Source organism: Halichoeres trimaculatus, unplaced genomic scaffold (genome assembly GCF_033239565.1).
Source record: "Halichoeres trimaculatus isolate MK-OKI-2021-1 unplaced genomic scaffold, fHalTri1.1 fHalTri1_scaffold_2, whole genome shotgun sequence".
NCBI classification, from domain to species: Eukaryota; Metazoa; Chordata; class Actinopteri; order Labriformes; family Labridae; genus Halichoeres; species Halichoeres trimaculatus.
The window spans coordinates 23783574-23795590 of record NW_027437180.1 but is presented as its reverse complement, the minus strand read 5'-3'; the positions used below and the strand labels follow the sequence as shown (position 1 = coordinate 23795590).

At 42.5% G+C, this 12017-nt stretch overlaps 1 protein-coding gene across 11 annotated transcripts in view; it reads left to right on the top strand.

Moving 5' to 3' along the window:
- The window catches only part of fat1a (FAT atypical cadherin 1a), a 78036-nt gene that overhangs the window by 63772 nt on the left and 2247 nt on the right, over positions 1-12017 (top strand). For 3 of the 11 annotated variants that reach the window (XM_074665398.1, XM_074665400.1, XM_074665397.1), the window contains 14 exons: positions 1351-1488; positions 1683-1826; positions 3256-3453; positions 4136-4729; positions 4939-5161; positions 5252-5383; positions 5485-5642; positions 6441-6909; positions 7529-7682; positions 7876-7986; positions 8121-8758; positions 9667-9804; positions 11097-11156; positions 11537-11572. In XM_074665398.1, the coding sequence (XP_074521499.1) occupies positions 1351-1488; positions 1683-1826; positions 3256-3453; positions 4136-4729; positions 4939-5161; positions 5252-5383; positions 5485-5642; positions 6441-6909; positions 7529-7682; positions 7876-7986; positions 8121-8758; positions 9667-9804; positions 11097-11156; positions 11537-11572 (3193 nt within the window). The other 8 variants (XM_074665402.1, XM_074665399.1, XM_074665403.1 and 5 more) reach the window with 6 other exon arrangements.

Here is a 12017-nt window from a genome sequence, read left to right as displayed (position 1 = left end):
AATTTAAAGGTGCATGAAGAGTGAAAGATATTCCGCAGCTCTTTTGCTTTCCTTAGTTACCTCCCCTCCTCCCTAAGTCACTCTCCCCCGCCCCTCTGTCCATTACTCACTGCTTACACTATCACATATCAGCACCTGTGGCAAATCACCATCTGGTGGCACAGCTAAATTAGCACCAGTGCTCTTCATGCTCACTGCCTCTGTGTTCTTGTGCATTATCTGACACGCATGCCCAAACAGCTTTAATTTAAAAGCGTTTGACTCATTAAGCAGTCCTCCACGATCAGGCTGTCTCTACCTTCCACATTTCAAATTTGCACACTTAACTATTTCTGTATACCCCTTTCACTCCCTTCCTCTCAAAATACTGTTAATCTGTGTCTAATGTACCTGAATAAGAAATATGTATCAGGAAACTTGATCGTAATACCTGTCATTGTCTTGTGCTTGTAAATCTTCTCCCATGATTTCCCCAAGGATCATTTTCAGAATGTGATGGTTGGTGGGTTTTAGGACCCTGTGTGTGTGTGTGTGTGTGTGTGTGTGTGTGTGTGTGTGTGTGTGTGTGTGTGTGTGTGTGTGTGTGTGTGTGTGTGTGTGTGTGTATATGTGTGTGTGTGTGTGTGTGTGTATGTGTGTGTGTGTGTGTGTGTGTGTGTGTGTGTGTGAGTGTGTGTGTGTGTGTGTGTGTGTGTGTGTGTGTGTGTGTGTGTGTGTGTGTGTGTGTGTGTGTGTGTGTGTGTGTTTGTGATTAGTTAAACTGACGTCACCCTTTGATTTCTAAAGAGAGGTTTTGGGGCCAATCAGAGGCAGTTGCCACAATGGAAATGCTGATTCGATCTAACTTTCAGTCGACATAGAAGCAGACAAAGAGGCAGGCCTTAAGCCTAACACAAGGCTAACACTTATATTCTCTTGTAATGAAAATCTAGGCATAATTCTCAGTCTTAAAATCTATAGGTGCTTTTTTTTAACAAATTGAAATATGAGCTACTCAGACTAAAAATGTTTTGTAAACATCTTTAATTTTCTGGAAAAGTAGGAATTAGCAAACAACTATTAATGGGACTACTTTAGTTTTTAGATTTAGCCTCAAGTGGAACTTTTGTGTTGACTTCATATATAAACACAAGAGGTGTGCTAATCAAGAGAGATATTCTATGACATCTTGTTCAAAAGAAAAAGTCTTAAAACTTGAGACTGATTGATTGAAAAATAAATGTGGTCCACAAAAATGAAGATGTGGTCAATTGCTCATCAGACCAGTTGCTGATCCACTTTCTGTCACACTTGGTTTCAGCCTTGCTTTGATTGATGATGGCCTGTTTTGATTGTGTGATTGATTCACAGGTGATGGCTGAGGATTTAGACGGTCCCTCATACAATCACGTGCGGTACTCCATCGTGGATGGCAACCAGGGCAGCCCATTTACCATCGATCAAGCCAGAGGAGAGCTTAAAGTTGCTCGCCAGCTGGACAGAGAGAGAGTAAGAGAAACAGCCGATACAACGCTGACTGTACACAGAGAATTTAAACCACTGAGGAAGTAATTGCACTCTATGCAGAATCCAATCAGAGTCATGTCAGGCCTAATAGGGCAGCTTGTTTACTGATCTCGCTTGCTTTATTGCTTATGAAAGCAGCTTTGCCTGTATGGTAATTCTCTCCCTCTGCGTCACAGACTTCAGGGTACACACTGATGGTGGTCGCCGCAGACAATGGGGTGCCCTCGCTTTCCAGCAGCACCAAGATCAACATCGACATCTCAGACGTCAATGACAACCCGCCACTTTTTTCCCAGGCTAACTACAGCCTCATCATTCAGGTGAGAGAGTGAGAAAATGGGGTCAGTGTGAATGGCTGATTGGAGGTGGAGAGGAAGGGGATAAGGTAGATGGAAGGGGAGAAAGAGACAGAGGTACAGGGGGATTGCAGTGGACACAGAGAGAAGGATTAACAGGGAGAAATAATGGAAGACTTGTGTGCGACCAGAATGTCAAGAAGCCAGGAGAAGGAAGAACAGAGGTAAGGACAAAAGAGGAAGAAGGGGGAGGTGAGGAAATGAGAAGACAGAGGCTGCATCTTAAGTATCAGAATGCAGATTAGGGATAAAAGGGATAAAACAGTGGGAATGAGGAAGGTGCAGAGCCACTGACTGATGGGAAATGTGAAAGAAAAAGAAAAATTAAAGAAGACACACCGGTATCCCTGTTTAGTAGATCAAAAGAAGTCAAGAAAACAAAACCACAGATTCCAAAGAGAGGAGTGCAAATGATTCATTTCTAATTTTCCTTTCTGTTTAGAAAAGCAAAAAAGCAATTTACTAGAAATCACGAGGAGGCATGGTACACATTTCAGACGGCGCATCAGGATGAAACAGTGTTTTGACTTTGTAGAAATCCTGACTGGCTTTATTTTACTGACTGTGGAGCTGTGATCAAAGTGAAGCACAGAATCACACTAAAGCTGAACAAGAGGAGAACACAAATTGTACACAGCACCAAGAATATCAAGAGGTCTTTGTCAGTGCAAGATAATTAAAGTGAGTTTTCGGTCAGGACCTGAAGAGTCAACAGAAAAGACAGATCTGAAGCTGTTTCAGGGACGCCAAACACAAAGCTTTCACTGTCAGACTGACGTGCTGCTTTGATTTGAATTCATCAGAAGGAAAGCCACATCGAGGACCAGCAGCTGGACAAGGACACCTAACAAAAAGTTGAACAGAGGATGATTAAGTCTTAACATTTCTGTTTCATGAAGTGCATAAGATATAGCTGATGTGAGAGGTGTTATAGGATGCAGAACAAAGAAACACTATTTTTTCTCAGCTTATTGTTGCTTGTTGTTACATTTTTTTTCAACTTTGGAGAAGCACTCAGATGTGTACAATCTTAACAAAATAGATTGCAAAATTGGGGTGTTAGATTACATCATTTTTCACAAGATAACATGCATCTCTTGGGAGCAAAAAAAAAGAAATACTGAACACTTTTGGTGTCCCCAAACAAAGATGTGTTTAAACCTTAGGGTTCAAAATGTTAATGTTTTCTTCTTGATTTGTTGGTGAATCCTCTTAGTGGCCCAAATATCTGCTAAACAACTTAATGACATTGAAATTTTCTTTAATTGAATGTTGTGGTTGTAGGATGAGGATTAAGTTAAATTTATTCCGAATTAGTGTTGTCGTTCTATTTTCTATGGAGCATGCTGTCAAATTTCATAAAACTCAACATGCCCCTTCTTGTATCCCGCAGGAGAATCGACCAAAAGGCACAAGTGTTCTCCAGCTCACCGTGACCGATCGGGACGCTTCCCACAACGGCCCACCTTTCACCTTCGCCATCGTGGATGGGAACGAGGGCGATGCTTTCCACATCAATCAGCAGGGAGCTCTAGTGGCCGCGGGGGTGCTGAATAGGAAAAGTAAAGAACACTACTTACTTCAAGCACAGGTGAGTCACTGCACCGAAGAGAAAGCAGAGTTGAGAGGTTGTATTGATTTCACCGTCAAGCCACAGAAACCCGATCTATTTGTCTTCCCTCTTTTCCCTCCCTCTACCTTTTCCTTGTCACGCTCTCTCATTGCTTTTCTCGCCCAGCTAGTAAATGTTCATCCCTCCACTTTTTAAAATGTATTCCAAGTAGGACTTTCACCTTGTTCAAAACTCCAGGTGAGACACTAAATTGAAGCAGGCGTAAAATAGAGCTGCAGCATCAGAATGCAGTTCATGGGAGAATTATAAATCAAAGAGGTTTGCTTTGAGTTGGCGTAATCACGTGTGTTGCTGTGTGATGTGTCACCAGAGAACAGAGGGAAAAAAATCAAGTGGGCAGATGGGATATAAAATGTAAGTGTGATGTCTTTACACACAAGATGTGCACTCAGATTTGAGTCACAGTTATTTTTTACTTGCTGAGCTGATGACCATCCATGAGTGAGTGAGTGTGAGTGTTAAAATGTAAGATTTGTCCATGTTTACTTTGTTTTAACATCCAGTACACCTACAGGATGTGGTTGCTGTGGGCTCACCATGGAAAGAGCTTGATTGCCCTCTACTGGGAAAGCAAGGCTTGCAGATTAGCACACAGATCTCTTTCTCATACTGCATCTCTTTTTTTCTTTTTCATGTTTAGGTTTCAGACAGTGGCAAACCTCAGCTCTTCTCCACAGCTTTCATCAGCGTTCGCATCATCGAGGAGAGCGTCTACCCTCCTGCCATTCTTCCTCTGGACATCTTCATCACCACAGCTGGGGATGAATACCCAGGGGGTGTTCTGGGCAAGATCCACGCCACTGACCAGGACATTTACGACACCCTCACCTACAGCCTTGCTCCCTCTTCCCAATCTTCTGATGAAAGTGGCGCCTTGTTTTCAGTCTCCTCCTCTGACGGTAAAGTCATCGCCCTGCGTCCACTCGACGTGGGACACTACCCACTCAATGTGACCGTGACCGACAAACGCTTCACCACAGCTGCTGACGTCACCGTGCATGTGAAACAGGCCACTCCGCAGGCCTTGGATAACTCCATCGCAGTGCGCTTTGCAAACATCGCCCCTGAAGAGTTTATCGGGGACTACTGGCGCAACTTCCAGCGAGCATTGAGAAACATTGCTGGGGTCAGGAGGAGTGAGGTTCAGTTAGTGAGTCTGCAGCCTTCAGAGCACGGAGATCTGGATGTGCTGCTCACGCTGGAGAGATCAGGCAGCCCGTACCAGTCCCAGGAGGTAAAAAGAACGATAATGAAATTGTGAATTCTCATTTATTTTCTGTAAATGAATAAGTGATTACCCGTCAATGTTGATGAATCCACAGATTTTAGATCCTTATGTCCTGCAATGTGTTAACAATGATAGATTGGGCAGATTGTTTTATCATACTAAAATAAAACTTAGTCGACTTCTTTAAAACAACTATGTTACTGTTTTTTTTTTAGGTCGTCTTCCGTAAGTTAAACTCCTCTGCTGCTGTGATCGAGGAGATGACAGGGGTGCGGATTGTGCGTGTCGTTCAGAAGCTGTGCGCAGGTCTGGACTGCCCGCTACGTTTTTGTGATGAGGTCATCACCCTGGACAAGACAGCCATGTCCACTCACAGCACGGCTCGCCTCAGCTTCGTTACACCTCGACACCTGAGGACGGCCACCTGTCAGTGTGAAGGTAGAAATACCACATTTTTTACACGTTTTTCAAATCTGTTGTCCAATAGAAATACTGAGTAGTAGTGTGTGTATGTGTGTGTGTGTTTAGGTGGCAGATGTCCTGTGTTGAACAACCTGTGTGAGAGCAGCCCCTGCCCTGAGGGTATGGAGTGTGTGCCAGATCCCAAAGATCCTGTGTACAGTTGTGTGTGTCCAGAGAGCAAAAAAGGAAAATGTTCTGGTAAGATCACTCACTTTTTTAGATGTGCTCCCACACATCCATCCTCCAAACTCACATTGTTTTCCCATCTTTCTTATTCCGAGTCTGTCGTTATATTTCAGATGGACAATCACTGACATTCAGTGGCAGTGGCTATGTGAAATACCACCTGATGGAGAACGAGAACAAGGAGTTGATGAAGCTTTCTTTGAGACTCAGGACCTTCTCCAGCCATGCTACTGTCATGTATGCCAAGGGAACAGACTACAGCATCCTTGAGGTGAGTGTATGTTTGTGTGTGCTTCAGCACATTTATCCAGCCTTGTTACTCAGCTATACACTATATTTGTCTTTTCAGCTGCTTTAAAATTGAAATGCATACCTTGCTTATCATAATTAAGTCTAGACTCACTGTGCTTCTGCATTACAACCCTGCATATTGCTATCAGGCAGTCTTAATAAACTCATAACTGACCCCCCTTCCTCCCATGGGACTGTGCCAACTTACTATGCTGGAGGGTTCAAAAAGCCATTTAAAAAAACCCTTTCACATGAAGGACTCTGGGAATGTGGTGGTGGGTTGAAAGAACTTGCACACGAGAGCTATTTTGGTGCTGGGAGGAAAACAGGGAGCACTTTTCCACACATTCCTTCTCCAGCCTGTCTGCTGTAGCAGTCTGCTGAGTAAAACCTGTCTGGCTGCGAGGCGGTTATTGTTTTTCACGCTGCCATGTGTGGCTTTTAATATCTGCAAACTGTTGCAAGGCATGAACAGAAGTTTTCCGGTTCTAGCGCTGAGCATTCATTCAGCGATTTTGTCAGGAAGTGTGTTTGCTCTCTATTAAGACGTGATTATCTTTTGGCATGCGGATAAAGTGATGCACACAGCTTTTTCTGATAAGGAGTGATTTATCACAGTGTCACACATTGATTTGATTAAGACTTGCTTCCTGAGTTTTATTCTATTAGACTCATGATGAAAGAGGAAAACAAAAGAGCCAAAGTGATGAGAAGAAAATCTATTTTAATCTCTGATGATTGTTGACTCTCTATTATGTTCTTTCTCTCCATGGTTCAGATTGTGAACGGACGCCTGCAGTACAAGTTCGACTGTGGCAGCGGCCCCGGCTTGGTATCAGTCCACAGTGCTCAAGTTAACGACGGCGAGTGGCACACGGTCTCTCTGGAGGTGGACGGTAACTACGCTAAGCTGGTACTAGACCGGGTACACGCTGCCTCCGGCACAGCGCCAGGCACCCTGAGAACCCTCAACCTTGACAACAGTATTTACTTTGGCGGCCACGTACGGCAGCACGCCCCTGCTCGTCATGGACGCAGCCTGCCTGTCACTAATGGGCTGCGTGGCTGCATGGAGGCCATCATCTTGAACGGCCAAGAGCTGCCTCTCAACACCAAAGCTCAGCGGGCGTACGCCATGCTGGAGGACATTGTGGACGTTGCTCCAGGATGTGCGCTTGAACACGCTGAGAGCTGTTCCAGCAATCCATGCACCAACGGAGGGAGCTGCACCTCACTGCCTAATGGAGGTACTTTATGTTCTGATCAGGTCATTGCTCTTAAAGATTTTTCCTGAAGAAAGAGAGAAGTGAAGTTTAACGTTTTTTCGTCTTCTTTAGTAACTCCATATTTATGAAGCTGAGGTTGTTTAAATGTGTTCCAAGTTTTTTACTAATTATACATTCCTGATTTAGCTCAAACTTCAGACATAGCTACTGATAATTGCAGGTGTAGCACCTGCTACTTAAAACTCACCCTGTTCCCGTGCTGTATTTATTTGCAGTTTGTGCTGATTGTGAGGCGTGCACACTCAACACTTCTGCATCTGTTTCAAATTAAAAAGCAGCCAGCAGTTTAAAGTGCATAATCCCTGACTGTCCCCAGAGGGCTTTCTTTTTAAAACAACTGCAGGACGTTTTGAGTAACATCAGTTCAACTAGAAAAAAGACAGTGCAGTTTGGTTCATATATCTGTAGATCTCATTGTACTACTGGTATTGATTGTAATAATACAGAATATAAAAGTTGGCCGTTGAAGTTACAGGTCAAAAAATTTCCCCTATGAACTTTCACTGTTCGTAGCTGTCTGAAACAGTGACGCAGTGTCATTGTCTGTATTTACTCAGCAGTTTTTGTCCTTCCTTTACAGGCTACTTCTGCAAGTGTCTTGCCTCTTTTATGGGCACCCACTGTGAGATCGGGATCAGCCCTTGTGCCTCCAACCCCTGCCTGTACGGGGGCACCTGTGTTCCTCGTGCAGGCGACTTTTACTGCCAGTGCAGAGGGCAGTACTCAGGACAAAGGTAGTGCAACTTTGAGTCCACGTCTCTAAATACTGACACAGTCTGAATTTCTTAGTCTGACCTGTGCCTGCGTTTTCCTCAGTGAATTTGTAAACTACCTTTTTAAATTATCCGTATTTCTCAGATGAATGTTTCAGAAAAACAACTTTGATACATGTTTGTGGTTGTTAAACTAAACTTAATCTGAATTCAGGTGCCAGTTAGGACCATACTGCAGAGACAACCCCTGTAAAAACAGTGGAAAGTGTATCGACAGTCTGGATGGTCCTGTGTGTGAGTGTGAGGCGGGATTCCAGGGAGACAGGTCTGTAAATATTGAGTTGATATTTATGAACCAAAGTTTAGTTCTGTCATTTCTCCAGTAAGAGAGAACTAAACTCTTGCTCAAGCTTTTCAGCCTCAAACACACTTCTCACTTGCTTCCTGTGTGCTGCCCAGGTGTCTGAGTGATGTGGATGAATGCATGAAGAACCCCTGCTCAAACGGAGGACAGTGTCAGAACACATATGGCTCCTTCAGGTGTAACTGCTCACTGGGCTTTAGCGGGCAGATGTGTGAGCTGCGTGCTGAGGTTCGCAACGAGTTTGTCTCCACCTCCTGGAACATTGGCCTGGAGGAGGTGATTGGCATTGTGGTCTTTGTGTCCAGCATTTTCATCCTGGTCCTCCTCTTCATCATCATTCGCAAAAGGGCGTGTCGCAGCAAGTCGAAGAACGACGACAAACATGGCGGGAGTTCGAATGTGCCTCACTCTTTCTTGCAGAGGCCGTTCTATGATGCCAAGCTCAACAAGAACATCTACTCAGACATCCCGCCTCAGGTCCCTGTCCGGCCTATCTCTTACACTCCCAGCATTCCTAGCGATTCGAGGAACAACCTGGACAGGAACTCATTTGAGGGATCAGCTATTCCAGAGCATCCAGAGTTCAGCACCTTTAACCCAGACTCCATGCATGGACACAGGAAGACTGTAGCTGTGTGCAGTGTAGCACCCAACCTCCCCCCTCCCCCACCCTCTAACTCAGTGTCGGACAGTGACTCCATCCAGAAGCCGAACTGGGATTATGATTACGACAGTAAGTGATACATGTAGCAACTTCACAGCTAGTGACTAGGAAGAAACTGCACTGAGTTTCACATTAGAAATGAAATTGCCTTTATTGCACTCAGCACTGTTGATAGCACATTTCCTCATTTTGAAAGCTCACGTTCAAAGTAATAATATCAAGAAAGGCATTTTTTTATATTTGTTTATTAATTTTGGTCTCAAACTACCATCATTTTTTTGTTTAATCCTTTTGAAATGATATTTAATTAGATTTTTGGTTGCAGCATTTTATGGCTGTTAATTTGATAGTTATTTTCTTGGAAGTGTCCTTGAAAAGCAGTAATTTGCGACTCATCACAGTGAAAACACGATGTTTAATTAATGCTCTTCCATTTGAGTAAATCTAATCATTTGACGGTTTGAGCTCCATGTGTATTTGCTGTTAAATACACAATTGCATTTCAAAGCAAAATAAATATAAATTCCTTTTGGTGGAAACATAAACATCTTATCATTTCAGTAAAGTCTTTTTTCAATGACACCTTTAGCATGAGTTTGATTTAGTTTAGTTTTTTTCTTTTTTAACAAGTTCATTTCAAAATGAATAGCACGCATAACAGTGAAGCTCAGTTTCCGTGTTAAAAAAATTGGTTTTATATTATGTTCATTTTGGTATTAGTGGACAACAGTTTTAACCTATCAAAAGCATGCACCAATGTAAAACCTTCAGAAATCAAGGTTGCTGGTTGCTGCCAGTGCAAGAAAATGCATTTAGTGGACACAGGCCCTTATTAATGCAAAAACCAGTTGGAAAAAACAGATATCTATTTGTAAAAGTGACTAGTTGCAATAAATAACATGAGTAGGAGACTCTTTTTTGTTTCTCAGTCATACACAGTGGCTTACACTGAAATCAATCTGTTCCCTTTTTCTCAGCTAAAGTGGTGGATTTAGACTCATGCCTGACCAAGAAGCCAGTGGAGGACAGTGCGTGTCACCCTTACAACACCCGGGGCAGCATGTCTGAGGTCCACTCACTCAGCTCCTTCCAGTCAGAGTCCTGCGATGATAATGGTATGCTAACACTCAGCATGTTCAAATTGAGATTGACACAGTCTAGGGACAACAAAGAAAAACGCTAATGCATGAAACAGATTTTGAATATTGCAGTTTTAAAGAGTTGTTGATCTTTGCTCTGTCAGAGCAGCAGAGTTTGGTGGCGGTCATTTAATACTTGTTGATTTTCATGCTAACACTGTTTCTCTGCATGCTCAGAGTGGATGGCCCTTCAGAATGGTGTCTCTGGGGTCACTTGTTCTTTTCTCTTTCTTTTTGCTGCGGGGCTTCAGCTCCCATATGGATCAAATCAGTCCACAGATCCAGAACAAGGTTTTAAATAGGGGTCCGGCCTGTAAGTCCTCAATCACCTCCAGTACAGACGGAAGCAAGCACAGCATCTTGTGCCGTGAAATTCTCCTGGATTAAAACTGCTGTTTGTTTTTTGTTTTTTTAATACATGTCCATGCTGAATTTGCTCAGAAGTTTGATGACTTACTCAGAAAGCAGTTTGGAAAATCACTTCCAAGTCATTCACTTTAAAGGGTTTTATGTTTGTTAGTTGTTGTTTTTTTAAATTTACATGTATGCCTTCACGTCTTGCTTTTCTGTCTCTTTTTGTTTATTTTTTGAAAACATAGCTAAGAAAGGATGTGTAAAGCAAACATCACGGATCAAACCACAAGGGTATAAACTTTTCATGAATACATTAGCCCCTACGTTCTCCATTTCATTCATTTTCATATCATACTTATTTCCCAAATGACTTTATAAGGGTCTCATGTGGGGATTGTGCTTCTCATAAGTCATCAAACCTTCATTTCTTAACTCTAAAATGAATTTGAATGAGAAATTGAATATTACCAAAGTACGTTTTTCCATTTTCTTCCAATTGTTTTCAAGCACACAGGGGATTTTCTCTGTATTTGAGCTGGAAATGTGTTTTAAATCCTGAGGAATTTCACTGATTCTTCCATCTGTACTGTCAATGGCACCCCATAGCCTCTCAGTGTGTTGTTATTGTGTGTTATCTTGCGCAAACAAAATACAGACCCCCTCCCCCTCCACTTTGTCTCCTTCCATGCCGTCTTGTGCCCAAACCATGACTCCCTCCCACTCAAAATGAAACATGTGCAGCAACATGAAGAGCGACGTTTGAGGGATGTGTGGTGTTTGTTGGCATCACTCCCACCACCATGCACTCCATGTATTTTTTTCTTCTTTTTTTCGTTTTATTATTCTCAAGTTCTGGAAGCATTTAAACTAATGCTGGATCTCTTCCACCCACTCCCCCTTCCCCCTCTCACAAGCCTCCATAGTGACAGTCATCCACCTTGTCAACCACTCAATTGACTTGGTGGAAGGAGAAGGTACTCTTTTATTGCCTCCATCTGCTACTAGTTGTGTCCTTGGTGTCCAGATGTAGAGCTGCCATTCTCTTACACCGATAAAGCCTCGACGTCTGCCTCTGATTATAAAACTTCTAAAAGATATAAAAAACAAACATTAAACAGGCATTAAGCACACTCTAGTATCGATCTTTGCCGGCTTTTGATTACACACCTCCAGCAGGCTGTTTAAGAAAATGGCAGACGTGTAGTCATTACCGAATCTCTCATCCTCTTTATTTATTTCCTCTTTGAGTGTTTCATTGTCTCATTTCATCTCAGCCAATTGCTCTCTCTCCTCTCAGGTTTTAATGTGACCTCTTCTTTCTCTCTTTCTCTTGTCCTTCTCGGCTCCTATAAAGAGTCTTTTTTGGCTCATGATCTCAAGAACCCAAGAGGTGACTTTTACATCTTTGTTTGCCTGTTGTTCTCTGCTGATTCTCCATCTAACTTTTAAGCACTAACACGTAGAGCTCCATAGGAACAGAGGATGAAACACCTTCTGTGAGGATGTTGCTGTTGACAAGGGTTAGGTTTCTGTGTCTTTGTTAACGTATATAGAGAAAAAAACATTCGCATGCATGGTTTTGATTAAACTTAAGAAGAATAATGTTAACCTGATCATCATTTGGTCAAAGGCTTTGCAGAGAAACTAACAGGAAATTTAACTAAAATAATGAAAATCTCAATTTGTGTATTTTTACTTTTCTTGTCTTTATTTGAACCATAGAGGATGATAAAGAATTTTTATTTCATTTTTGAAGTGGTGGAAAAAAACATCTCTATTGTTAAATGGTCTCAGTCTTTAGTGATAGGATGTGCTGGTAACTAAAAAGATTCAAA